Source organism: Rhamphochromis sp. 'chilingali', assembly GCF_963969265.1.
Source record: "Rhamphochromis sp. 'chilingali' genome assembly, chromosome: 8".
NCBI lineage: Eukaryota > Metazoa > Chordata > Actinopteri > Cichliformes > Cichlidae > Rhamphochromis > Rhamphochromis sp. 'chilingali'.
The window spans coordinates 40,964,702-40,992,451 of record NC_137935.1 but is presented as its reverse complement, the minus strand read 5'-3'; the positions used below and the strand labels follow the sequence as shown (position 1 = coordinate 40,992,451).

Sequence of the window (27,750 nt, the reverse complement as noted above, 5' to 3'; positions counted from 1 at the left end):
TTGCCGGTTCGAGCCCCGGCTCGGACAGTCTCGGTCGTTGTGTCCTTGGGCAAGACACTTCACCCGTTGCCTACTGGTGGTGGTCAGAGGGCCCGGTGGCGCCAGTGTCCGGCAGCCTCGCCTCTGTCAGTGCGCCCCAGGGTGGCTGTGGCTACAATGTAGCTGCCATCACCAGTGTGTGAATGGGTGGATGACTGGATATGTAAAGCACTTTGGTTAGGGACTAGTAAAGCGCTATATAAATACAGGCCATTTACCATTTACTTCATGTGTTTCTCTTACCCTGCATTATCTTTAGTGTCAGTGTGGAACCAAAGGTGCCTGAAGTGTGTGGAGACTTTTCATCTGACATGGATGTGTTAGCTGATCCATTGGCCCATCTGTCAGTATCTGCATTTATTTTGGCCCACGGGGGAAAGTAGAGACGGGGAAATGTTATGAGTGTTGGTGTTGCCTAGTTTGTCCACCAGAGGGCACTCGGTGTTCCAACTGGGAAGTTACAAAAATCACCAAATTGGCCAAGCCGAGCAGCCGGGCAGGAACGAGTGGATTTTAAATAGCTATACGTAGCAGCTGTTTGGAAACACTGGATTGTTGGTGTGGAGCTGATGTTAGACGGCTCTAATGCTGGCAAACAGTTTTTTTGCCCGTGTAGCATCACAGCCTCGGCCCACAGTCCGAGTGCCTCAACATAATGAGTGTTTCATTTAAGCTGTGCAACTGCAAGCTGCTCTGCAACCCACCTCCACCATGCTGCTCCACCTGCTCGGCTCGGTCCTGCGGGTCTTCTTCCCAGCTCCTAGGAGAGGCTTTTTGGCTACACAGAGCGAGGGATTCTGGCAGCTCAGTCAACGGACAGGCACTCGTTTGGTGTTTAAAAGAAAAAGAGAGCCTACAGCGCGTAACCCAACAGCTGCTGGTTCTGAAGCTCGTACAGGAAATGAGCTCAGCACCAGAGCGAGACACGTGGGTCGAGCTGCACTGCACAGTAGCTGATCGTCAGTGATGGCTCGTGGCAGAGAAACCCCAACAATCAGGCGAGCAGCACGCACTCTGTGACAGTGGGAAGGAAGAGCTTCCCTTTAACAGGAAGAAAACCAGCAAAACCAGGTTGGGGTGAGGGGAGCCATCATGCTCCCGCCTCCTGTGTCCTGGTCTGCTCTTGTCTGTACCAAATTCTGTTCCCTGTCTGTACCCTCAGCATCCGTCCACCTGAGGGTCGTGCTGCATTTAAATAGCTTTGTTCTGTGTTTGGCGTCTTCTTTTGAGGCAGAAATGAGGTACAAATCCAGTCCAATAAAAACATACAGTGATGTTGCATAAACCTGAATCGGTCGTTGGACCTTACAGAAGAGACCTGAAGGAGCCTTGAGAGCAGCGGTGACTCGCTGCATGCTGATGGTTAGCTCTTTGTTAACTGGACATTTCCCGTCTCTCTTGTTTTTTGTCCCGGTGTCCTCCAGAGCCCCAACCCCTCGCTGACCTTCTGCGTCAAGACCCACGACCGCCTCTATTACGTGGTGGCCCCGTCGGCCGAGGCCATGAGGATCTGGATGGACGTGATCGTCACGGGAGCGGAGGGGTACACGCAGTTCCTGAACTAAGAAGAGCGCTGGGACAAGCCGGCGGCTTTGGCGGGGACGCTCCCATCACAGACTCTTCCTGTTTCCTGTCCTCCGACGGCTCGCCTTCCTGTTTTACTTTTGAATCTAACATCTTTGATTTGACCGTGTACTTGTTTCCACCTCCACTCTATGTGATTCTGTCTGGATTTAAAAAGGGAGGAAACGTGCGCACGCACACACGTCTGTATATAAACCAAATGTAAACCTGTCAAAGACTTTATTACAAAGCCTTTCTATATTGCCAAATGGAGATCTTATAGTTAACTGTTTGTTGAACTTTTGTATTTTTTGTTCCTTTATTTCTTTTTTACTTGTAGAGAAAATTGCCAAATCACACGATGCCAATGTGTTTTCCTTTCATGACTTTGTTAGACAGGAATAGTTCAATCGAATCCTGTAATCATTTTTAGAAATATTTGAAAAAAAATCTCATTTCCAATGTGTAACCTGAGAAATACTGTAACCCCTGAGTGAGCCGGAGCTGGAGAGGACGTTTGTAACGGCGAAACACAGAGGAGCGCGTTTCAGCTTCACACTGAAGACAATGAGCCAATCACACTAAGCCAATCAGCATCCACAGCTACACCCACGGCTCCACCCTGTTCCTATCTCCACACACAGGCTTACCAAAGTAACTGGAAGTGATGTTAGACTTTGAGCCGCTCACGAGTTCACTCTGCAGTTCTCACAGCAGTTTGCCCCGTGGAGGGTTGGGAAGGTGTCAGTATTCAAGTTGCTTGTTGACCAGGCTTTGTGCAGGATTTGGTGCATTTCAGTTAATGTAGTACAATACACAGTACTGTGTATCAAAGCTAGCAAGAGCTGGTGAGAGACTAAAACATGTAGCTAATGCCACAACAGCGTTAGCTTAGCGTGAAGACTGGAAGCCCTGAGAAATGTTAGCCTGGCTATGTGTGTAAAAACCAGTCGTGGTTTTAGTACATCTCATTGGCTGTCCCACTCAGTCTTCATAGTAAACTGGTCATTTCCTTTGCTTTATCTTGTTGGTTCTCTGTGTTTTGTATTTAGCTGAAGCTAGCTAACTTTCTTAGCAAGCTAAAAAAGAGACAAGCTGCTAGCTTAAAAGTCTCGCTTTCTAGCTAGCTCTGTCCCTTTGCTTCCAGTCTTTTTGCTAGTCTGAGCTAACCCTAACCCTCTTAAAGAGGACCCGGCCTTCTGTATCTTCATGTTCATGTACACAGTTACATCTTGTATACATTCAGTCATTATTTCAATCAGTTTTGCGGCGTCATAACAAACTGATCGACTTGTCAATCAGTCATCTGCTCTAGGCACAAGAAGCCCGAGCATAACAGGCGTTACATAAACACTGGACGCTGCCCCGTGGTAGGCTTCCTGACGTTCTGCAATCAATGGTAGTGGGCTTTCAGGGAGGGGAGGGGGTCTCGAGAGACGGATGCTGAAACCGAGGGTGAACCGAGGGGCTCTAAAGTTGCCCAACTGAAGATGAACTGAAAGCAGAGAGAGATGGGTCCTCTTTAAGAAAGCGTTCATAATCCAGACGCTCATCGGTCCTTTGACAGCTTTGAAACTGGACTTTCCCTGAAAGTTTTCCATGTGCTGTTGTAAGCCAGGGGCAACAAGCCTCATCATCAGCTATCCACAGTCTCTACTTTCCTAAATTATTAATTGCGTAATGAAGAAGCGGTCAGTCCATCACATTCACTGGGGGACCTCGAGTCTCAGAGATTGACCGCTACACTGGTCTCACCAAAGCTGCCACGTTCTCAGTGCACTTGTTGAATATGTTGAACAGGAATCTCACTGTGTCTGTATCAAGCTGTCATTTTGCCAACTCTAGGTGCAAACTGCATCTCTTTGTGTGCACAAAGTGGTAAATCTTCTGTTTGCCAAGTAGCCTTTAGCTAACCTGATATGACTGCTGGGAAGCAGCCATCACCACTGCCAGCCTAAGCAACAGCTACCAGATGGCACCAACACAGGACCACACAACACTATGGACTGATGCAATTCAGAACTGTGCCTTGACTATGTTGTTGTTGTTATTGTTGTCGATGCCGTGTCTGTGAGTAGAGCACAGCCTCTCCAGTTATATGAATGCATTGACTTTGTTTCTGAGCTTCACCACGGGGGTGTGGCACCACCCTGAGCGGTGGGGATCAGCTACCACACTATTGGACAAAGTGTTTTATTTTTCTTTCAACCAGTTTAATTCAATATTTATTTCGACGTAGCATCAATTAAGTCATCTGTTCCAAAGTGGAGTGAGAATCCCAACAATCCCAGCGTTTGGTGACTGCAGGGAGGAAGAACTCCCTTTTAACAGGAAGAGGACTTCAGTAGATCCAGGATCAGGGAGCGGCACAGAGAGACTTGATAACAATAAAAAGAATGAAAGCAGCTGTATGCAGATTTAAGGTGGAATTCACCAGTTTAATTAAAAAAATCAAGTGAGTTGCTGTACTGAAGTACAAGTTAGAAGTATTTATACTCCACTGCATTCTCTCATGTTACACTCCAGAAGCTACACGTCGTGGCCTCCGGCTCATTTATGTAGCTCGTTTGTTTTCATTTGAAATCGGCACAGTTCCATTTTTATGGGTCATAACGAGTACAGCTTTTTACACTGCAGTACCGCTGCTTTCAATATTTAGTTGTTTCAAGGCATTTGATTTTGTTGTCCATGCTGACAGACGGCTCTTCTTTCATTACGTACTCATTTCCCCTGCGATGGAGCGATGGGCTGATTCCTTGGTTCCATTATGAACATCTGTCTTAAAACTAAAACCTGCTCAGTCTCTTTCTGTGGCCCGCTGCCTGCACCAGGATGGATAAATCAATCTTGCACCTTCGGCTTTGATGGAGCGCCTTGTGTGGCTCATCTCACCGTGGTCGGTTTGGGATCAGCAGGTTTCCAGTGCTACTTTGATTTGTAGGAGCATGCGGAGCTGGTTTCATGTGTCGGTATAGTGATGATTACTTATAGTTGTGGTGCCTGAGACAGTGATATGTTTACTTATTATAAGACTAGTGAAAAGACCTTAATATACTCTGTCCCTACCACCCACTTGCCTTTTATTTCCCTGCACAGCGAGGACGTGCAAACCAAACTATTCAACACTGGCGAGGCTGTTAAATGCCGTCTGTGGAGAGCAGGAGGTGCACGCATCACTGTCATTCTGTGAAGACGATGCCTGAATGAAAACATGGAAATCAAACAGTATTGTATGGAAAGAAGTACAATTTTTACTTGTATCATTTTAGAAGTTTTATTGTCAGTTACATTTCAGATGGTATGGTAGAGATGTATCAGCGAGTAATCCACCTCACACTCACTAGACTCTAGTGTTCTTCATAAAGTGGTTCCTGTCACACACACACTCATACACACTCTTAGTACTCGGACCATGCTGTTATTGGTACCCTGTATGTCTCGTGTCATTTTCATGTATGGATTGTGTCAGCTCTATTAAACGACTATCACAGATTGGCTGCTTCCTCCACTTCAGCAGGTTCCAGTGTTGAGAGAGACAGACCAGTAACTGCTGTACGGACGCTAACGCTGACTGATTACGGGCTTGTTACACAGCCATCATAATGACAGCTCTAACACTGAGAAAAAACTAAAAATACATGAAATAGAGTCACTCTTAATACACGGCTAAAAAGTTGCTTTTTGTGTATTTTAATGGAAGCAAGGGGGAAAAAAACAACAGTTTGACAGTGAACCTTCCAACTGTCCCAGCATAGGTTTGCAGGAAACCACTTCTACAGCTCATTGATGGTGTCACCTGCAGAGAAAACACAGTTATTTACATGGAAACCAGCCACAAACATTTCCACTCACTTTGTATTCAAATGAAGTGTGTGGATCGTTTCTTCATGGCCACATGAACACTGATCCAGTGTTGGCTTTTATACATTCATATTTGTTCTACAGCCCTCAGATTTACAGACTGTACACTGAAGATGGAAGACAGACTATGATATCCATGGTTTACAGAGAGAGAGCAGATAGAGCTGCAAACACATTATCTGCCAGTATCTGTTGAGTAACTGAGTAATAATAAAATACAGCAGGACCTATTTGTCAGTTAATCTTATTAAAAATACTTGATGGTGCTGATGTGGCTGTACTTGAGTGAATTTAATGAGTCATGGTCCAGCACACAGTGCTGTATTTTTAGATTGAAGTTTTGTGTGGCAGAGCAGATCAGCCACTAACCAGAAGGTCAGTGGTTCGATCCCAGACTGGTCCAGTCTGCATGCCAAATATCCGTGGGAAGATACTAACCCATCCGAGTGTGAATGTGTATGAATGTTGGACAGGGAGCACCTTAAGAGCTTAGAAGTGCTTGTGTGATTGGGTGAATGAGTTAGTTGTATAGAGCGCTTTGAGTGCTCAGAGTAGAAAAGCGCTAAATAAGAACCAGTCCATTTACATTTACTGAGCTAACATCATACACCTGTCCATCAAAGCAGCCACACCCCTAATTGTTAAACCTCAGTGAAAGTTCAGCCCCCACACAGCTGACAAGATGCGATAAACCAGACACTGTTCTTGTACCAGCTCGCGTCATGTGACGCTGTGTAAATAAACAGACATGCAGTTTTTGGCACATTGCTCATATTTCTCTGGCTGTGAGCACAAAAGCCCAACTTACCTGGCATTAAACCTATTTACAGCCAATCACAAGAAAGCTGAGAGGAAACCTGACGGGGAGAACTGGGAGCTGAACAAAGGCCCAGTAAGATAAATTAGGATTATTTTGAACTGAAAATTATGCAAAGCTACTCTAATAGGGCCAACAAATAGAAATATTAAACTGAAAATGAGCCAAATAGGTCGACCTAAAATGGAAAAGAGCAAGGAAAAATCAATCAATATCTGTATGAGCTCCATCAGCAGCTTCAGTTCTGCTGAAGTTGAATGTGATGCCATTAATCTACTCGTGATCAACCCCCCATCCGATTGGTGCCCCTCCCTGAGCCTGCCTCTGCTGGAGGTTACTTCCTGTTAAAAGGGAGTTTTTCCTTCCCACTGTTGCCAAGTGTTTGGTCAGAGGGATGTAACACGATTGTTGGGATTTGTTTCTCTGTATTATTGTACTACTACTGCTTTGATTTGGCGCTTTGTAAATAAAACTGAACTGAGTCTGTGCGTCAGTCCTGCACAAAACACTGAAGCATGAAAAGACGCAGTGAATGAAGGTGTTACATACTCTCTGCACAGGAGGACGTGTAGTCGGTGACCGCCTCATCACCTGAAATGAGAGCAAAAACATTTCAGCACCGAACAGAACGACGGCAACTCCAAAGAAGCATCTGCACGAGTTTCGGTTCTTACTCGTCTGGTAGTAATCGTAGACTTTAACCACAGCTGGTTTCAGGTTCCTGACAGGCTGATCCTCTTCGAGTGTCACACTGTAGATCTGCATGTCATCCTTCCTCAGCTGCAGACAACATTCACAGCCGCTGTCATGTCTCATGTTCCTTACAGCAAACCAAAGACTTTCCACAAAAGTTAAAACTGAAACCCTTCAAGTAATCATGATAATTAGGACTCAGTGGCTAAAATGATTTTGGTAATAATGATGTTAGAAATGTAGAGACGGCTGAAAGACCTGCGTAGGTTTAGTTTTTCTCTACCTACTGATGACATCGGCTGACTGCGTCCTGAACTCAGAGGTCACAGTACGGCGTGCTGGGCATCACGTCAAAATACAACCAGCTCCTGCTTATGAGCACCATTTCACCAGCGTGTCACACACACTGTTACGCAGCACTTTGTCTTGTGATTGCTTTTCTTGTGCTTTGATTTGGCACATGATGAGGGAGACATGTCAATTAAAAGGTGGGCGGGCCCTAAAGCTGTGACGCGAGTATAAATGACACAAATGAACATCGTGTTGTATCAATAAGATTCAAACCAAGTGCAGGAAGCCATGAACCAGCAAAGTGTTAAAGAAGCAGCACGGCCATGTTTTTTTATACAAACTTCTTTACGCAACCGGGGGAGTCGCCCCCTGCTGGTCATTAGAGAGAATGATGCTTTGAGGTCATCCAGCTTTTATACAAACAGAGCGGCCGTGCTTCCTACCCCGTCTAAGTAGATGTTGATGAATCCTTCTTCCACGTCCACGCGCTTCACTGAGCGGTCCTTCTGCAGCTAACACAGCATATCACAACAGTTAGTCTGTAGGACAAACACCATGTGGCAGGACTGGCAGCGCCTGCGGCGGGCCAACTGACCAGTGTGAGGGAGCTCTTATCCAGGACGTATCCAGACAGGAGCTTGATGTTGACGATGACCATGTTGGTCTCCTCTCTCCTCCCCTGGTACCTGCAAAAAGTCACACAGTGCTGTGATCCTCATGTGCTCTCAGGTTGTCTCGGGGTTTAGATAATTATACCCAAGACACACATGCAGAGTACCTGACATGCACGAAAAGGATGAGCTGCGGCCTGCTGATGTTACACTTGGCCATGGTGTTAGCAGAGACGTTGAAGGCAGAGAAGTCTGCAGGAGGGGGGATGTTGTAAAACATGGAGATCTGCAGAGACACAGCAAAGTCAGGCTGTGGCGAGCGGCACGGCAGCACTAGCAGATCAGACGCTTCACGTCACGCATTAACACACTGCAAAGGAAGCTTTTACCAATCAGACGTCTTTAAATCTCGCTGGTAGTCTGACGGCGGCCCTCCTCCACCTGAGCCTGGATGTTTACCTTCATCCCAGTCTCCATCTGCTGCACCAGCCGCAGGTGGAGGCTTCAGTGGCGTTTCTTGCCTTTACTAAGGACCGTGGCTGTCGCGTCATCAACAACTAGTCGCTAAAATACTTTTAGAACAATAAATATTGTTCTTCCCATCTACCGATCACCTCACTGTGTTTTCTCCAATTTGAGCTCAGTGGACATGTACCAGTTCATACTGGGCTCCTCCTGCTTTACGTTTGGGAACACTGAACATGTACGAGTACATTGTTCAGGTGCAACACACACTAACAAAGGCCTGCTTTCACATATACTCCAGAGCTGTAGGTTATCTTATGTACTGTTGTAACCAGGAAAGTTTCAGAGACTTTGTCCACACTACAACACTCAGAAGGAACGCTTGGAGTCATTCGTCTGCCGTCATGCCAGGTCATGCCAGGTCATGCCAGGTCATGCCAGCACCATGAACAGTGTGTTTAGCTGGAAGCTGTCACAATGGTTCCAGCTGCTTGTCTCTGTTTAAAAAACTAAATACTTCTGTACTTGGTGTGCTGCACACGTATCTGTGTGGTACCTGTGTCAGTACGCAGTTCTGTCCCTCGGCTCTGATCGTGTACTCTCCTGGGACCTCGCTCAGCTTCTTCTCCTGGTACAGCAGCCTGTTGTCCTGATTCACGGTGAACTCTTTGTTCAAGCCTCCTAAAGAGGTCAGTGTCACTGTAGTGCCCACCTCTGAACTGTAGGTGGCAGCACCATACTTCGCCAACGCTTGAAGGGCCACTACTGTGTCCTGGGGGCCACAGACGGATTAGAAATGTTGTTAGCACAGGTTCAGAGTTCACCCTCCTTTAAGGTTAAACGTGGTCTAACTGACCTGTGTGGAAGAGAAACCGCCAAAGGGGTTCTGCTGCTGAGTGAGCCAGCGCACAATGGCAGAAGAGTACTCCAAGTCAAAGCCTGGCATGGAGGGACCGGACAGCAGAGCCAGCAGCACGTAGGAGGTCATCTCCACCTCCAGAGAGTCCAGGCCTTTCCCAGAAGCCCCTGCTCTCTTCCAGTGACGGGTGCCTCCTGCCAGCCAGGACAAATAAAGGACCAAATAAAGGACACGTCTGCAGATATCCCAGTGTACGCACGCCATCTGTCACACGGCTCACACACACAAACAGACGACCACATTGGCACTCATCACCAATGAACCTAACCCCACGGTGCATTCGTTTTGGATCGGACATTTGTAAAGTCTGATTAGATGTGACAATGAACCAAAGAGGAACCTGTTAGGGTGAAGCTGGTTTCTGCAAGTTCCTGCTCCTATTTAAGACTTTCACGATTATGCAGATGACACCTAAATGTATCTACAAAAGCTCAGTCACACTATGTCTCAAGAAACACAGCCTTTCCTTTCTAATACAAGGTTGGAGGTGTTAGTATTTTCTAGGGCTGCCACGACTTATGACGATTATGTCGACTATCAAAATCATCACGACTGATTTAATAGTCGACGCGTCGTTTGAAGCTTTGTAAGATCCCAAAAGACGCAGGAATAAGTAGCAGGATTTAAGAGTGTAATAACGGACTGAAACAGAAGATGGCAGCACTGCATGTACAAGGATGCCAGCTGCCGTTAAACACCACAGAAGAAGAAGCTGTGTCCCAGAATTCATAGCGCGGCCCAGCTCAGTTTCCAACAATGGCGGCAGCTAGTTAGTTTTAATGTTACTCTTATTATTCTTTCTGGGTCACAAAATAAACGTTTAACATATTTTCATGGAGAATGTAGCTGTGTAAACCTCAAATATCTGCTCAGTTTATCAGGACACCGCATATTTTCAAAAGCGCTCCGACGTTTTCGGAGACGTCTGTTACCCGCTAGCTCGATAGCTAGCCGGGGGCAAGGTCACTAGCGCCGTGAGAACACCGGACTCCCAGCAAATCGTTTTCAAACCCACCGCCGTCTTTCGCTACTCAGGTTAAACATGATATATGAGTCACTTAGAGAACTTAAACATGTTATTGTTTGGCTTTTTTCAGTATTTTATTTGTTCCTGAGTAAATCGGTTTGTCTGAGATTAAATTTATAGTTTTTACACAGCTGAATAAATGTCAAGCAGACAGCTGATTATCAGAAGTGTGAGATGCTCCAGAGTTTACTCCAGTGTCCTGTTATATTTTAGATAGCAAGGAGTTTATTAAACTTCACCGAAACAATCTGCAGAGTTCATTAAAATTTAATAAACTATCATCTTGTCTTTATTTTTAGTTAGCACAGACCTTAAACACTTAATGCTGTAAGCTAATGATAGTTATATAAGAGCAGATGCTGCTGGTGCAATAAACTGTACGTTTTACGTCCAATGGATGATGATCTGACTAGTCGACTAATCGCAAAAATAATCGGTGACTAGTCGACTATCAAAATAATCGTTTGTGGCAGCTCTAGTATTTTCTAACTGCAGACTAACCCAAGGTAGCTTGTTTCGACTGAGAGGCTAATTCCTACTGTCTGTCTCAACAAGCCTGTCTTCAGATGCTCACAACAGTTATTGCAGCACTGTGAGAGCACGCACAGCACACGACACAAACACTTCTATCAGGCAAACAATTATACGATGCCCTGCTCAATTTTTAAGCTTTCACACTTACAAAGAAATAACACCATAAAAATGGAGACAGTTCATTTTAATTCAGAGTCAGAATATCAACCACAAATCCAGAAAAAGACCAAAGAGCTGTTAAAGTACTTCAAGGACAGACCTGCACAAAGCTGTACGAGCTACCAGACCATCAGCCACGGTCAACTGGTGCGATTATTCAGAAATATACAAAATGTAAAACGACCATCAATCACCCTCAGTCTGGAGCTCCATCTGGCCTCATGGAGCGAGGATGAGGAAGGAGGGTTTTCAATGATCTGAAGGCAGTTAGGACCACAGGTCAGCACTGGTAGAACCATGTCATGGTGACATGAAATCTTGCAGAGCCTGACTTAAGTTTGCCAATGAACATCTAAATAATTCAGGCCTGGGAGAAGATGCTATAAGGCCACAGCATGGCTTCATCACACTGAGGGACCGACTCCTTCCTTTAGCCAGAACACTGAAGACGGGTTGTGGACGAGTCTTGCAGCACGTCAGTGACCCAAAACATGTCACCAAGGTAACAAAGGAGAGGCTAAAGATGGAGCCAGTGTCCAGATCTCAGTCCTGTAGAAAATCTGTGGAGGGAGATGAAGCTGAGCAAACAGCAGCCGAGACACCTGAAGGATTCCTGTAAAGAGGAGTGGACTACGATCCGTCCTGAGATGTGTGCAAACCCCATGACGTCTTACCACCGTGCTCGCCAACAAGGCTTTCTCCACCGAGCACGAAGTCATGTTTTACTTGTGGATCCAATACTTATTTCCCTCCATAACAGCAATTTAATTTATAACTTGTAAGTAATGTGTTTTTCTGGATATTTGGTTGACATTCTTTCTCTCTCCATTAAAATTAAACCATCAGACAGACATTTAAAAATGAAAGACTTCTTTGTAAGCGAGGATCAAACAATGATTTCCAAGTTTTAGACTTAACTGAAGTCGAGGGAGATGACGATGACGCTGCGTTCTCTCTTTGTTTCAGCCAAAAAGATCCATTTACTGAGTTAAGGAAGCAAAGACTCGTTCTTCCTCAGAGGGAGGAAGTTTATTGCATCATAGAGTTGGATCAGTGTCAGCCTCACCGTGTGTGTTCGATTTCTCATGAAGAAGGGTGATGAGTTTGCTCCTCATCTCCTCGTCTCCAGCCAGAGTGAAGGTGTAGGACAGCAGGGCAGTGGTGTACAGGTTATCGAGCTGGCCAGCCGCTGCAGCCTTCAGACAGGTCAGGCTGTTGTGTACCACGGGATCCTGTCACACGGCAGACATGAGCACACGTATGGGACAGACTGCAGGAAGTGCTCAGAGTAAAATCACGCGTGTTATTCAGGACCGCTGTCGTGTAGCTTTCATTCATTTGCTAGCTCTGCTCTTCCACACAGCGTACGGCACAGAGAGCAGATGTGACAGAAACAGGATGAAGAGGAGGCGACTTTTGTTGTGATTTGGTGCTATATAAATAAAATTGAATTGAATTAAAACTGGGCTGCAAAGCAGCTTGCAGACAATCAGGAACTGTAGGGCAGATACAGCAGCTTAAAAAGTGTAATTTCAGGTTTAATCTGTATACAAGATAAACCATCTCATGATGTAGAACGGTATGACAGTGGCTGAATGTGACACTGAGACACTAACGCTAGCATCTACACCTAAAGCTACGATGGTCGACAGAAATGCACACGACCAGTTTCACCTGATTAGTATTGCTGAGAAACCGTCGTGTTACAGCAACTGTTTTAAATCGGTAAATGTCCTGATTTTCAAAAGTGAAGTGAGACTTACTGTAACATTGGCGTCAAGCTCCAGCATGGCAGCAGTGATGTAGGCAGTCAGGGACACGTCGTCACTCACTCCTCCCTGTGGAAACATGACAACACCGTATGCTCACAAAACAACCACAGAGCATTCTTTTGTAATGTGTCTCTATCACCACACTGTTTAATGTGATCATCCACAGAAATGTGACGGAGAAAACAAAAATGAGGCTCCTTTAAACGGTGTGATGCTCCACGAGGCAGCGCATGCATGTCCAGTGACACGAGAGCTCGAACACTCAGCAGGGGCTGTGTAACCTGCTGTTACAGTCACAGGATTCAACTTTTGGTTTTCCACCAGTGCCAAACGCCCAGACTGGAACTGTTTTTTCTAACGTTGCTACTGCTGTGCAGAAGACACTGAAATGTGTCTGCTGTGCACCAAAAATCAGAGGCAGACCAAAGCTAGGCTCCTGAAACATGCAGCTGATGAGGCCTGTGGTGCTTTAGGAGAAGCTGGAAAGTCATTGGATAGTTTAGGATATTTCCTGTGCGTGTGTGTGCGCGTGTAGCCTGCAGGCTATAGGCCATCTCCTCTGAAACTTCTATGTAAATCACTTCTAATACAGAGTTCATTTTGTGCTTTTATCTTGCAGGAGAGATTTATCCAAAGCTGAACACTTAAAGCACCAACAGCTGCTGATAAGAAAGCTCCATTTAAAGAGAGTGATTGTTACCTTCATGCCATTGTGAAAGAGCTTTCCAACTGATCTGATGCAGCCATCAGGCCGCTGGTGTTTAGACAGCCACCTCCAGGCTTCTGTAATGTGCTCGGGCTGCACGTAGATGTACGGCCGTGCACCACCAAAGGACTTCATCACGAAGGAGGTCAGCCTAGAAAGACACGCACACTTTAGAAAACCAATCTAATCGTCGATTCGTATTAGTAACCCCAACACGACCCCAGTTCCAGTTCCAATTACATAACAGCTTCACAGGACTCACAGCCCCGTCTGCAGCAATCATCCCTCTGAGCTCATTGGTGATACAGCAGAATTCATCGTGTATACGAGTGCTGTATTTTCAGGAGCCCAAAAGGCTAACTGTTTAATTACTCTGACCACTAGACCACGATGAAAGTCCATCAAGCTGAAAACGCTGAGATATACATTTCTGACTTTCAGTGTCAAACAGTTACCAACACCACAGGGAGGCCACGGGAGCTGTGTTGCTGTCAGATTAACACTCGCTCTCCACTCCTTTAGCTGCTACAGATCCTCAGAAACATACCCAGCTCTTTAACCATTTCATGCTCTAGCTGCCAACACAGACTGCATATAAAGATGTTTGGAGCTCCCTGGTCCTAAGACAGTCACTTAAAACCTACATCTGTTGTTAAAGTACACAATGCATCCCAGGGCTCTAGAGTGCGACCAATTTGGTCGCAAATACGACCAAATTTTTCAGTGGTGCGACTAAAAAAAAAAAAATTTGGTTGCACCTGTGCGACCAACTGTTCGGGTAGCAAAAAACAAACAAAAAAAACCCCCTGCAACCTTCCCTGTGGTCAACAACAGACACACTAAACCAATCAGATAGTCAGGGGCGGGACCTCTCTGATTGGCCGTAGTCCAGTTGAAAGTGCAGGTGGAAGTGGGAGGTGAGTAGCTTGAATAAAGCGATATCGATTCATTAAATCCTGAATCGACTTTTAAACATAACTGTGTTTTGCCAGAAACGCCAGATTCTCAGATTAAAGCTCACAAAACCATTTCAACAACAACCAAACAGCAGATGAGAGCAGGTACACGGTGTTAAATTGTAATATTATTTTATGCCATGTTATACCCCTAGTTAAAGATTGTGAATTATTATGTAGTTTTAGTTTGCATTATTCTCCTGAATTAGAAGAAGCGGATAACTATTGCATTAGTTCAACTGATTCATCGCCTTATTTGTCTGATTAGAAGAGAACATGCTGGAGTTTTCTGCCCCATCTCAGCAGGAGCAGACAAACGGGGAGCCAAGGTCGTAGCTTAGGCGCCGTGTGAGAGAAAGCATGTGAATGTTTAGGCTTTTATGATAAGGTGGGGGCACCAGAGGCTATAAGAGTTTGATTAATGCTCCACCATTTTGAGATCTGAGGCTGTCTGCATACAGTGTCCATCTCCCACGCGTGTGACTATTAAAATCATCGTTTGACTTAACCCGGCCGGACCAGTGTTGTTATTGTGGTTTTTTCTCTTGTCTCCATCCCCAATATTTGAACTCGTAACAACGGACTCCACACAAAGACGTAAACACAGACCCGACGCATCAGAATCAGCTTTGTCTTTCTCGGCTTTCTCGCCCGACGGCCCGCAGACGGACACGCTGTCGGAGCTCAGCGATCCTGATGCGTCCGGTCCGCGCTGTGATTACGTCTTTTTGCGCTGATTCTGAGCTGCAGGTTTTGTCTCTCCAGCCAAAATTCACCGAGCCAGCAGCAAAAGAAGCAGCAAACTGCGCTTCACATTTGATCAATGTCGTCATGAATTTTGCTGTTTTGCTTCCACGACTATTAAAATCACACTTCATGCACAGCTCTCTCTCTCTCTCTCTCTCTGTACTTCAAGAACAGTTTCCGTCTCCAATCTCTGTTTTCTGTATTATTCATTGGCTTATTACCCACCAGTCTACCGCTGTTTACAGCGCTGTGGCTGCTGTCTTTTTCTTTTTCACTTAAATGACCTCGGACAAGAAAGCCTATTTTCTCTGTTGTTCAATACTGAAGAAATTTAAACTTTATATGCAGAACATTGTAGAATATTTTTAAGGTTTTCTGCTATAAAAAGCCAGACCAGGAAAATCTCCTTCATGTTTTTCTGTTTTATTCTCAGTTACTTTCACACAAAGGCATCTGCTGTGATGTTCACAATTCTGATGAAGTCAGTGCTGATAAATGATCAGAATTATAATATTTCTGACTGTCTGAGGCTAAGTTGAATCGAATCGGGACTTTGAAAACCAGAATCGAATGGATTTTAGAAATCAGTGATGATACCCAGCCCTAGTGAGCAGCCTAGGCACGACAGAAGTGGATGTAGCTGTAATAGGAAAAGAACTATTGCTAACTTTTCTGTTAAGGCCTGATCCTTCTGAAATTCATAGCCAGTGCTCTGACACGGTGTCATCAATCTTTGCATGCTGAAAAAGCACAGTGTATCCAGAAAAACACATTATATTATATCAATTATTAGAAAATTTGTGTGCGCCTAACTTTTGTACCGGTACGCCCATGGCAAAAAGTTAGTCTAGAGCCCTGCATCCAGAAACATCAACAGACCTTCATTTGTTCCACATTCTGTCAGGTTACAGTCTTTATTTATTTAAAGATGAACACGTACGGAGACATCCTCGATGATAACCTGCTCCATAGCGCTCTGGACCTTCAGTTTCATCTTCCAGCAGAACAGACCCTGAGCACACAGTGCAAATACCAAAGGGACCACTGTGAATGTTCTGGCCCAGCCAGAGCCCAGACTTGAACCCGATTCAGCATCTCCGTAGAGATCTGACGATGACTGTGCACAGACACTCCCCATCTAGCCTGGTGGTTCTGGCTCTGCAAAGCTGAATGGGAGAAACTGCCATTCACCAGTGCTGGGGGTGATGGTGTAGGATGGGTAAACTAGCAGGAGATGCACAAAGGAAGTCTCACTGTGCCAAAGTCCATGAGAGAAGGATCTGTGAGCTCAGGGGAGCCTTCCTGATATCTTTATTGTTAAATAAAGTGAAAACAGTCTGATGTTTGTTTTTTGAGTAATGGTCCCCATTGGTGACCAGAGAGACAATTAAAGCAAGGCATGCTTTATAGGGCACACCTTGTGCAGTCCAGTCAGAACGTGTGTGCATGTATGACAGACATACTGGTGGCCCCCAGTGCTACCTGTCAGCCTCCCAGTTTGATACAGCCATGGTATGAATCGCTGCATTCCCAAGAACTTCAGGAACTTTACCTCTGACCTTGATGTCGAGGTCACTGGGATTCAAACTTGTCTAAGATTGGTAGTACGTCTGTAGCAGGGGTGACAACAATACCCTATCAGTGTTTTACGGCTGAAAATAAAATGGTAGGACCGGCCGCAGAGAGAACGCAAAGGTCAAGACTTTGCCAACTGTTGGGCGTCTCTGTGGTGGCTACGTCCATTTCACAGCAGGACACATCCCACACACGAGTCATTTGGTCATGTTCCTGTATACAGATGTGCTGGTCTCAACATGTCTGCAGGTGGCTACAGCAGGTTTATCAGAGTGTTTATAGTGAAGCTTTCTGCTCTGTGTGACAGCAGAGCTGATGAGACGAGTCTGAAAGCCACAGAACCAAAAACAAACCAGGAGGTAAGAGGCTTAAAAGCTGTCACACTGAGGGAGGTGCAGGATGCGGTGATAATTCTGTGTGACTTTGTCTCCATAGGAAACTCCTTTCACATGGTGCTGTTTGTTCATATAAACATGTGGAGGACTGCAGCGTCGACGCTTGGGTGAAGGTTTTACATCAACGCATTCACAGAAACTGTTGTTATTTTAAGTGATTTGGACAATTTTCATCCAGTTTTCTTCTGAAATTCTAATGTAACTGAACACTTGAGAGGCCTAGTTTCTCAAAAACACACCCACACACACACACACCAAGTGCCAAACTGCCCAGCACCCTTTCAAAACAGCAGTAGATTTGTTAAATCCCCTGAGGCACTGTGCTTTAAGCCCATTAAATGAAAATATTAATATTTTCTGGCAGGTTCCTCATAAAGTAAATTATTAGGACGCTTGCTGGTGCCAAACACCAGAGAGGACATGCAGCGCACGTGTGTGTGCGTGCACACGTCTACCTCCCACTGCGTGTGCTTTGTGTTCTCGTCACATCAAGTGTTCGAATTGAGCTGAAAATATTCAGTTCAACAGCAAAGCTCTGGATAAATGTTTGAATGCTTCTATAAGTGCTGATGCAACCGCAGCACCAATGTCTTCTTTGTTATGTCAGTATTTATAGGTCATCACAATGTTGTTGCCGTGCAGATGCAAAGTAAACACAGTTGAGACAGAGGCTGAGATTAGAACTGTTTACAAAATATTTACACAACAGTTTTACTTCAGTTTGTTATGTCTTGATGCTCAATCATCCAGGTAAGTAAATCAATGTGCTGTTTATAAGACTGAAGCCTGCAGTCAGCTGAGACTGAAGAAGTCACCTGATGATGACGAAACGTTTCTCCCACAAAACGCTTCGTCCAGATGAACTGAATCACCGTTTGGAGATTCAGTTTGGAGAGTTTATATATAAATTAAATAATACAAATAAAGCGTTTGGTGCTTTGAAAAGTTGCTGCGTGTGTTCACCAAACTTTGGACAAATGATGGATATCAGCTCATCCAAACACGAGCGAGCGACTGACGTCATCGATCACAGGAAACCAGAAAACAAAAAGAACAATTATGATTAGATAAAAATAAACTAACTATCGTGCACATCTGTGATCATGTTTTGTAGAAGAGCCTTTTGGCTTGCTCTCATTGGTTCCAGCATTAGGACTGAGTTTTAAGGTTAAATGGTTATGATGAGGCAGTTTGCTCCGTGTCCTCACAAAGGCAGCGAAACAAACACCAGACAGCCCACGACGAGCGCTGCGAAGATTAGTCTACACGATCGATGACATCGACTGTAAACTATAAGACTCACTGACATCAGAATTTTGTCACATACTGAGAGAGTTTATATGCAAGTTCAATAAGAAAGACCTTTGGTCTGACATCTCCCAGGTGCTGCCGGCTAAATCTCAGCTTTCTCACTCCCACTTTCCCGCACTGACAAGCTGTTTGTGTCATTACTGGTCTCGTCCAATCACCTTTTCCAGGACAATCAGCATTAATGCCGCTTACTTTAAATCTCTCTCATTCTACATCCTTCTCCTTTGCAGATGCCTTTGTCCAATCTCGTCCACGTCTTGTCACGTTCATGTCGTTGCTTGCTTTCAATTATTTCGATTGTCCGCAGCATAATCTGATTCCGTCATCCTCGCCGTCCTGGAAATACTCGTATAAAAGCAGAATTCACTGATCCCACATTACGCCCGGCTTCTACCAACCAGCAGTTCTCGCTTCACCAATGCCAAACGAGCTCTAGCCTCAGCACTGCGCAATTAGACAATTTCCAGAGCTTGTTTCCGTTTTCACATCTGCAAAACTCAACTCCAACTCCCGTTGGCAAGTTTGGGTGAGAGCTTCAGCAACGGCACCCAAATTCCTCCTTCCCTGGCCTTCTATGTGTATTTAATGTGTGCACAAGAAACAAAATATCGGCAAGGTAATAATCCGATTTCAACTGTCTCTTGGTGCCATTCCCTTTAGCTTACCCTGAACACACAGCCATGATTCATCTCTTTTCTAATGCTACATAGCAGTCATCTAATTTTTGCTGGAATTTTCTCCACTTAACACCAAATCCAGGCTCCATATGCTTCTGATCTGTTCATACTAGGACTGGGCGATATATCGAGTTTTTAAATATATCGATATATTTTTATACGAGATAAGAGATGTGACAATATTGTTTATATCGATATAGTCTACTATACTTGTGGAACCACAAGTTTGCCTCTCTTTCGTCCACTTTTGTCTCTACGCTGCGTTACTCTGTCTCGCCTCTCCTTCACTGAACACAACTCCCCCTCCCCCATCGCTTCACCTGCAGGCAACGACAGGACGGACACGGCAGCTATCAAAGAGGAGCTGCTCGGTAGAGATTACTATTTTAGTGCTGCAGCGTTACTCTCGTTAAAATGACGTTAATGGCATAACTGTATTAACGCGACAAATCTCCGTTAATGAGTTACCGCGGATCGCCCCATGCGTGGGGCTGCACGGCGTCAACGCGTTAGCATTGCGGTTAGCATTAGCAGTTACCTCGTTAACATGTTGATGCCATGCAGCTAGCATTACTTGCATTTTCACCATTTACAACAGCAAAATGAAGAGTGTGTGAAACTGTGTGCTGCATCCCAGACTGCGAAGTCTCCAGCCTCCTGCCTCGAAACAAACTACCTTACAAAACTCGTATACCATATTTTTCGGACTATAACCTTGCACTAAAATCCTTTCATTTTCTCAAAAATCGACTGTGTGCCTTATCTATGAGTTCTGGTTGTGTTTACTGACCGTGAACCGATTTTATGTGGTACACGGCGCTCAGCAATCTGTCAAAAATGCTTTGGTAAGCTATGAAGCTGCACCGCTTGATGGATTGTCGGAGCATTACGGCTACCGTAGTCAGGAGCCCTGCAGAGTAATGCATACTATGCTTCAACGTAATATTACCGTACTGTGTGTGTATAAGGACCACAACTTAGACATTCACATTACTCACACTCTCATTACACATACATATAGGATCTTGGGGGTGGGCACGATACACGGAATCCAAAGTACCATCAGGGTGTACACCCCACCCCTGGCGTCGTTGCCCACCTCTCAAGGTTAAATACACGTAGACATTGAGGGCCAGCAGGAGGGGCTATGCGCTTACCTGCTGCTCTCTGGCAGGTAGCTCCATGCCCTCCTGGGTTTTAAATGCACCTTAGAACACACATGCATCAACACTACAATGAGCGGGTGGAGGGAGGTTTGGAGTCTTTTCTCACCCCCATTCTCTGCGACCTGCTGGAGCGGGGGGGCTAGGAGGAGGAGTTGGCCGTCCGACTGCGGTCTGGAGTGTGGGGCCTCCCTGCTGCTGCGGAGTCGGGGCGGTCTGCCTCCCCCCACCGCAGGGAAAAGGGTAACACCACCTGGGTCTGGGTGCAGTTCCCCCCTCCAGGGGCAAGGGTACCTAGACCCGGGGCTTAGAGTACGCTTGGGGAGTGTGATCGTGTGTACAACGTCTCTTTATGTCTGTCTCCACGTTGGGTGAGTGTGGAGTAAGTGCATATGAGAGCATGAGGGTGGGAATGGATGTTTGTATCTGTGTGTGCCTGTATGTCTGTGTCTATATGTCAGGTTGGGTGTCAGGTGCCACCTCTCTGGGGACATCTCAGGCCCTCCAAGGTATGGAGGCCTATCTCCCCCGACCACCACTTCCCCTGCCAGTGGCGGACTCCCTCAGACATCGGTGCGTTGGTGGTTCTTTGTGTCCGGGGATGGGCGTCCAGGTACACACCGGCTCACTGGGGCTCGCTCGGGCCACTTCGGAGGTGGGGTGCCCCCGGCCTCTCGGCCTGGGGCTCGGTCACTCAGGCACGGCTGGCTGCCGGCGGAGCTCACGGGCGCGTCACTGCAACTCCCCCTGGCTTCTGCTCCGTGGCTGCTGAGTGAGCCCTCATCTGGGACTCTCCTCAGCTCTTTCTGGGACAGTGGCGCGGCTGCCCCTCTGTTGGTCTTCCTTGGTCTCTTGTGTTCTGGGGGCCTCTGGATGTCTGGAGTTTTGATCTCCTCCACACCTGCTTCATGCCCTGGAGGACGGGGCTGTGGCCCCCCCACACCCTCTAGCAGATCATTACATGAAGGAACCTTTTAAAAAAAAAAAAAAGAAGCGCGTCCATGCTCACAGGTGTACACACGGGTGATCACACCCACAAACTACACCCTTTTTGGCTCCTACCTCAAAGCACACTGTGTTCTGTTGATCTTATGTGCTGCACAATAATGTTTAACATTTAGTATTTACTGTCATATTCCCATATATCATTGTGATGTTGTTTATTCTATTACTCTTGTTCTCTTCTGCTTGTTTTCTTTTTTTCTTTCTCAGCAGGTGATCCAGGTGATCGATAGATGCATTTTTTTTCTTTTCTTCTTTTTTTTCTTTTCCTGCCCGTTCTGTTGGTTTTTGGTTTTTGACCTTCTCCCCCGTCCCTCTTCTCAGCTGTTTCTCTTTCCCTCTTTCTTTCTCCCCTTCTTTCCCCCAGTCAAGTCTGTCCCGTATTCAGTAAGTGAAAATAAAATAAACAATAAAAGGTGAATCAAATGGACCATTACGGCAAGGCTGGGATGGTCAATTTGGTAAAGTAAATCCGTTGGGCATCTTTCTTTGCCTTTAGACAACAATTCTGATGGCAAAAGAGCCAAACGGGACAGGCCAAAAAAAAAAAAAAAAAAAAAAAAAAAAGGACCACAAATGGCACCTGTTCAGAGTCACGGTTACGAAGCGGATTTCAAACTCTAGGCTGTCAGTCACGCAGTAGAAGTTGTGAACAGAGCAGCTGTGAAATCTGTCTTTGTTATTATGCTCAGCGTCTGTTAGTTTAAATTTTGACTGCACAGTGGTGAGCTTTTTTGTTATGCACAAAAACAACATTGTTTTATTTTATTTATGGAGAATTATTATTTAATAAATGCTCAATTTATTTTTGAGTAATTTTTTCATGTACATCTACGCTGTATATTAATAAAAGTGCCTGTGTGACATCTGGGACACAGCTTTGACTAAGAACTCTCTTTTTGTTCTTACTTTATGGCTTAACAAAAATATCGAGATATATTGTATATCGCCATCCAGCTAAAGAATATCGAGATATGAATTTTAGGCCATATCGCCCAGCCCTAGTTCATACTTCTCCCGGCCAGTCCGTGTTAACAAACTCAAATTTCTAGTCTAATCTCTCAGGCCATTTATTTGGACAGGTAGGTGTCTAGGACATTAAGACTAAGGGCTTAATGTTGTAAGTCCCTACAATTATAAACAGCTTTCCTACTAACTGTCTCCAACTGGACTGCAGGTTATCAGTGACATTTTCTTCTTGCATCCATTTCAACTCTGCATCACCCTATATCCATGTGCTTGGTCAAATCGCATTTTCTTAACCCTTCCTGGTTCTGTCTTACGTTTTCTAAAACACTCAAGTCTAAATTCCAGACAATTTGGCATACAGCTGGTGGCACACTGCAAAAACTCCAAATCTTACCAAGTACATTTGTCTTTTTTCTAGTCAAAGTATCTCGTTACAGTTAAAACAAGGCACAATCAGCTACAGAGTAACATTTCAGTGAGATATACAGTAGGAACTTGCTTTTAGACAGTCCGTCTTCAAACTGGAGAATTTTCATTTGTTCCAAATGGCAGATTTTTTTTACCTAATACAAGACATTTTGGTGAGAGTGAACGCTGAGTGACCTCGCCACCCAAAGAAGAGGAAAATAATTGGTGGCAGGCTAGCGAAGCTGCAAAGCACTCAGTAAGGTAGTCGAGGATTCCATGGAGTGGAAGGAATGGCAGGAGAAGAGATCAAAGGTAATTGCGAACAATGGAAATCTTAATAGATGAATGAGGGGAACCCTCGATCAGGTAGCGACATGGCTCAACTTTGAACTGAAGCTCTGACATAGAAGTATGCTGGATATGGAGATTTGAGGTGAGGCTTGATGGTTCGCAAACCTTGCGTGAGCTTGTCTTTGAGTAGAAGATAGAGAAGGGGTGCTTGGCTGGTTAATTACTTCAGATAAGGTAGTGACAACTACTGTACTTATTTCTGAAATAAACAGAAGTGACAGCAACAGCTTGGGGAGGGTTGATGAATTGAAAGACTGATTAGAGGTTATAAGTCATCTTCAATAATAATGACCCCCATAATCGTCAGAGAGCAGAGTGGGAGTCCACTGAACTTCATGGGAGATGATAAGCTGTTTAGACGTGGTCAGAAACCCTGAGCCAGCTTAGAGAGCGGTTCTTGAATGATTGTGTTGAAAGTGGATGCTAGATAATGCTCGTAAAAGCACATGAAGGGACGTGAAGGGACGCCATGAAGAATTATGCGCACGTCGCAGTTTGGATGTCTTAAAAGGAGCGATAGAGGACAGAACCTGGCATCCCAGTGCCATGAAGGTTCGCCGGTGCTTTGCGAAGGCAGGAAAGATGGCAGAGAAACTGGCATCTCGGTGCCGGAACAGTTTGCTGCTACATCTTGTGGAAGACTGGACGAAACAGAGAAACTGGCATCCTGATGAAAGGAATGTTTTGGGGTTTTTTTGGCAAGTGATTGATGGCGGAACCTGCCAATCCAGTAATGGAAGGGTAAGCTGCTTAGGGAACGGAACCTGGCATCTCGGTGCAAAGAGCGTTTTCTGCATTTGCAAATGAGGAATACAGGACTGGCGTTTTGGTGCCGAAAGGAACATCTGCCGCTTAGCATATGAGGGCTAGATGCGGAGAAGCTGGCATCCCAGCGTTAGAAGGATTCACTGCTGCTTTGCTTTGATAAATGCAGAGAAACTGGCAACTCTATGTTAGAAAGCTTGCTGCTGAGTTTGCGAATGAGGGATAAAGAAGAACCAGGCATCTCTTTGCTATTGCATTTGCAAAGGTGGGATATAGGAAGAGAAGCTGGCATCCCGGTGCCAAAGCTTGCTACTGTACTTGCATAGGAGGGATAGAGGAAGATAATCTGGCATCCCGGTGCCAAACCTTGCTACTGTGCTACTGTACTTGCATAGGAGGGATAGAGGAAGAGAACCTGGCATCCCGGTACCAAAAGCATGCTGCTGCATTTTGCCAATATAGGATACGGGAAAGGGAAACTGGCGACTTGTTCATAGAAAAACTTGCTGCTGCGATTGGACATGAGGGAAGGACCTAGCATCCTGGTGCCACGAAAGCATGTTGCTGAAATTCGTGAAGGATGGATGGAGGAACGGAAACTGCCAACGCATTGGTAGAAGGTTTGCGGCTGCGGAAAACCTGGCAACCCAGTGCCTTTTTTTTTTCCTCATGCAGAGAAACTGGCCATTTTGCAAATGAGAGATGAGAACTTGGTATCCTGGGCTAGAAGGATTCGTTGCTGCTTTTTGCCATGATAGATGCTGAGAAACTGGCATTTCAGGGAAGCTATGAAGGGGTGAAGGAAAACCTGGCAACCCGGTGCCTTTTAATTTTATTTATTTATTTAGTCGATGCGGAGAAACTGGAAACCCCATGGTCAAAAAGCTTGCTGCTGCTTTTGCGAATGAGGGATAAAGGAACCTGGCAACTCGGTGCCTAGGTTTGCTGCAGAATTTTGCGAAGCAGGGATGAGAGGCTGGGAACCTGGCAACTCTGTGCCGACGCTTGCTGCAGAGTTTAGCAGAGGAGGGATGAGTGGACGTATGCTGCAGAGTTTAGCCAAGGAGGGATGACAGGCTGGGAGCCTGGCAACCCGGTGCCTACATTTGCTGCAGAGTTTAGCAGAGGAGGAATGAGTGGCTGAGAACCTGGCAACTCTGTGCCAAAGCATGCTGCATTTGCTACGGAGGGATGGAGTACTTTTTTTTTAAGCTATGCTGAGAAACTGGCAATCTGATGGTCGAAAAGCTTGCTGCTGCTTTTGCGTATGAGAACGAAGGAACCTGGCAACCCGGTGCCGAGGTTAGCTGCAGAATTTGTGAAGGAGGGTTGAGTCGCTGGGAACCTGGCAACTCGGTGCTGCATTTGCAACGGAGAAATGGAGAACTAGCTTGCTGCTGTGTTTGCGAATCAAATCAAATCAAATCAAATCACTTTTTATTGTCACATCACATGTGCAGGTACATTGGTACAGCACATGTGAGTGAAATTCTTGTGTGCGAGCTTCACAAGCAACAGAGTTGTGCAAAATACAATAATGTAAACAAGCAAAATACAAGAATGGCTACATCTGAAACTAATAAATATATGTACAATATATAATAGTATATGCATTTCTGGATGTGTATACTAAATATTTTTCTACGTGTGTGTGTGTGTGTGTGTGTGTGTGTGTGTGTGTGTGTGTGTGTGTGTGTGTACACATATTTTACAAATTAAATAGAGTAAACAATAAATAAAATATATAAAATAAAATATACAGAGTTGAATATGTGCAAAACAGTGGCATTACTGTACAGTATGCATAATGTTGAAGTTCCAGTAGTGAAGCTGAGGTGTCTATGACGTGTTCAGCAGTCTGATGGCCTGGTGGAAGAAGCTGTCTCTCAGTCTGCTGGTACGGGACCGGATGCTGCAGAACCTCCTTCCTGATGGAAGCAGTCTGAACAGTTTATGGCTGGGGTGACTGGAGTCCTTGATGATCCTCCCCGCTTTCCTCAGGCACCGCTTCCTGTAGATGTCTTGGAGGGAGGGAAGCTCACCTCCAATTATCCGTTCAGAGCACCGCACTACTCGCTGGAGAGCTTTGCAGTTGTAGGCGGTGCTGTTGCCATACCAGGTGGTGATGCATCCAGTGAGGATGCTCTCAATGGCACAGTGATAGAAGGTCCTGAGGATGCGGGGGCTCATGCCGAATCTTTTCAGTCTCCTGAGAAAGAAGAGGCGCTGCTGCGCCTTCTTCACTGTTTTGTTTGTGTGTACTGACCACGTAAGATCCTCAGCCAGATGTACGCCAAGGAACCGGAAGCTGCTCACTCTCTCCACAGCAGCGCCGTTGATGGTGATGGGGGTGTGTACTTCTCTGCACCTCCGGAAGTCCACTATCAACTCCTTTGTCTTTGCGACGTTGAGGGTGAGATGGTTGTCTTGACACCAGTGGGTCAGGGCGCTGACCTCCTCCCTGTAAGCCGTCTCATCACCGTTGGTGATAAGACCCACCACTGTAGTGTCGTCCGCAAACTTCACAATGATGTTGGAGTTGTTAGTGGCTGTGCAGTCGTAGGTGTAGAGTGAGTACAGGAGAGGGCTCAGTACACACCCCTGTGGAGCACCAGTGTTCAGTGTGATGGGGGATGAGGTGATGCTGCCCAGTCTGACCACCTGGCGTCTGTCAGACAGGAAGCTAAGGATCCAGCTGCAGAGGGAGCTGCTCAGTCCTAGATCCTGCAGTTTCCTGTCCAGCTTCGAGGGAACGATGGTATTGAATGCTGAGCTGTAATCTACAAACAGCATCCTCACATACGTGTCTCTCTTCTCCAGGTGTGACAGGGCAGTGTGTAGTGTCAGGGCTATGGCATCATCAGTGGACCTGTTGTGGCGGTATGCAAACTGTAGAGGGTCCAGTGAGTCGGGTAGTGCAGAGCAGATGAAGTCCCTGACCAGCTTCTCGAAGCATTTGCTTACGATGGGGGTCAGGGCTACAGGTCGCCAGTCGTTCAATGAGGAGATGGTGGAGGATTTGGGTACAGGGACGATGGTGGCCATTTTGAAGCAGGCTGGGACTACAGACAGAGAGAGGGAAAGGTTGAAGATGTGCGTGAACACTCCAGCCAGCTGAGCCGCGCATGACTTGAGGACGCGGCCGGGAATCCCGTCCGGACCAGTAGCTTTGCGTGCGTTCACCTTCCTGAAGCACTTCCGCACATCCTACTCAGACACAGTGTGCGCACTGACGTCATCCGCGGTGCGCACACTGTCCGGTCTCATGGTGTTCGCTGTGTCGAATCTAGCGTAGAATACGTTTAGATCCTCACACAGAGAGGCCGTGGTCTGCGGTGTGCTGGTTTTCCCTCTAAAGTCTGTGATCGTGTTTAGTCCCTGCCACATCCTCCGAGGGTTGTCAAACTGTTGCTCCACCCTGTCCCTGTACTCACGTTTGGCTGCTTTGATCGTCTTCCGGAGTTGGTAATGTGCGTGTTTGTAGTCCGATGTGTTCGCGGAGGCAAAGGCGGTGCTCCGTGCCGCCAGTGCCGCGCGAACATCTCCGTTAATCCAGGGTTTTTGATTTGGGAAGGATTTAACTGTTCTGGATGGGACGACATCTTCCACGCATTTCCTGATAAGTGTCCCACGCATTTCCCAGTGTCGGCTTGTGGGGGAATGTAAACAGCCGTAATAATCACTGCTGTAAATTCCCTCGGTAGCCAGAATGGCCGGCACTTAATCATCAGGTACTCCAGGTCCGGTGAGCAGAAGGATTTGACCGGGTGCACGTTCGCATAATCACACCAGCTGTTGTTGATCATGAAACACACACCACCGCCTCTGCTTTTCCCAGTAAGATCCTGTGACCTGTCCGTGCGGTGCACGGAGAACCCCGGTAGTTGTATTGCGGAGTCCGGTACCTTGTCCGATAGCCAGGTTTCTGTGAGGCAGATCACGCAGCAGTCCCGCATCTCTCGCTGGAATGAGAT

The 27,750-nt window shown here is 46.0% G+C and overlaps 2 protein-coding genes across 21 annotated transcripts in view; one reads left to right on the top strand and one right to left on the bottom strand.

Moving 5' to 3' along the window:
• Positions 1 to 5,095, top strand: part of phldb1b (pleckstrin homology-like domain, family B, member 1b) — a 119,834-nt gene extending 114,739 nt beyond the window's left edge. For all 20 annotated transcript variants that reach the window (XM_080890217.1, XM_080890225.1, XM_080890220.1 and 17 more), the window contains one exon: positions 1,464 to 5,095. In XM_080890217.1, the coding sequence (XP_080746343.1) occupies positions 1,464 to 1,604 (141 nt within the window). In that variant the 3' untranslated portion in view covers positions 1,605 to 5,095. The remainder of the gene's footprint in view (positions 1 to 1,463) is intronic.
• The window catches only part of LOC308401799 (alpha-2-macroglobulin), a 66,582-nt gene continuing 40,455 nt past the window's right edge, over positions 1,624 to 27,750 (bottom strand). The window contains exons 26-36 of the mRNA XM_080890228.1: positions 13,452 to 13,608; positions 12,743 to 12,817; positions 12,046 to 12,211; positions 9,197 to 9,393; positions 8,897 to 9,112; positions 8,043 to 8,161; positions 7,860 to 7,950; positions 7,708 to 7,776; positions 6,955 to 7,060; positions 6,830 to 6,871; positions 1,624 to 5,398 (exon numbers count right to left, since the gene is read on the bottom strand). Coding sequence (XP_080746354.1) covers positions 5,376 to 5,398; positions 6,830 to 6,871; positions 6,955 to 7,060; positions 7,708 to 7,776; positions 7,860 to 7,950; positions 8,043 to 8,161; positions 8,897 to 9,112; positions 9,197 to 9,393; positions 12,046 to 12,211; positions 12,743 to 12,817; positions 13,452 to 13,608 — 1,261 coding nt within the window. The 3' untranslated portion in view covers positions 1,624 to 5,375. The remainder of the gene's footprint in view (positions 5,399 to 6,829; positions 6,872 to 6,954; positions 7,061 to 7,707; positions 7,777 to 7,859; positions 7,951 to 8,042; positions 8,162 to 8,896; positions 9,113 to 9,196; positions 9,394 to 12,045; positions 12,212 to 12,742; positions 12,818 to 13,451; positions 13,609 to 27,750) is intronic.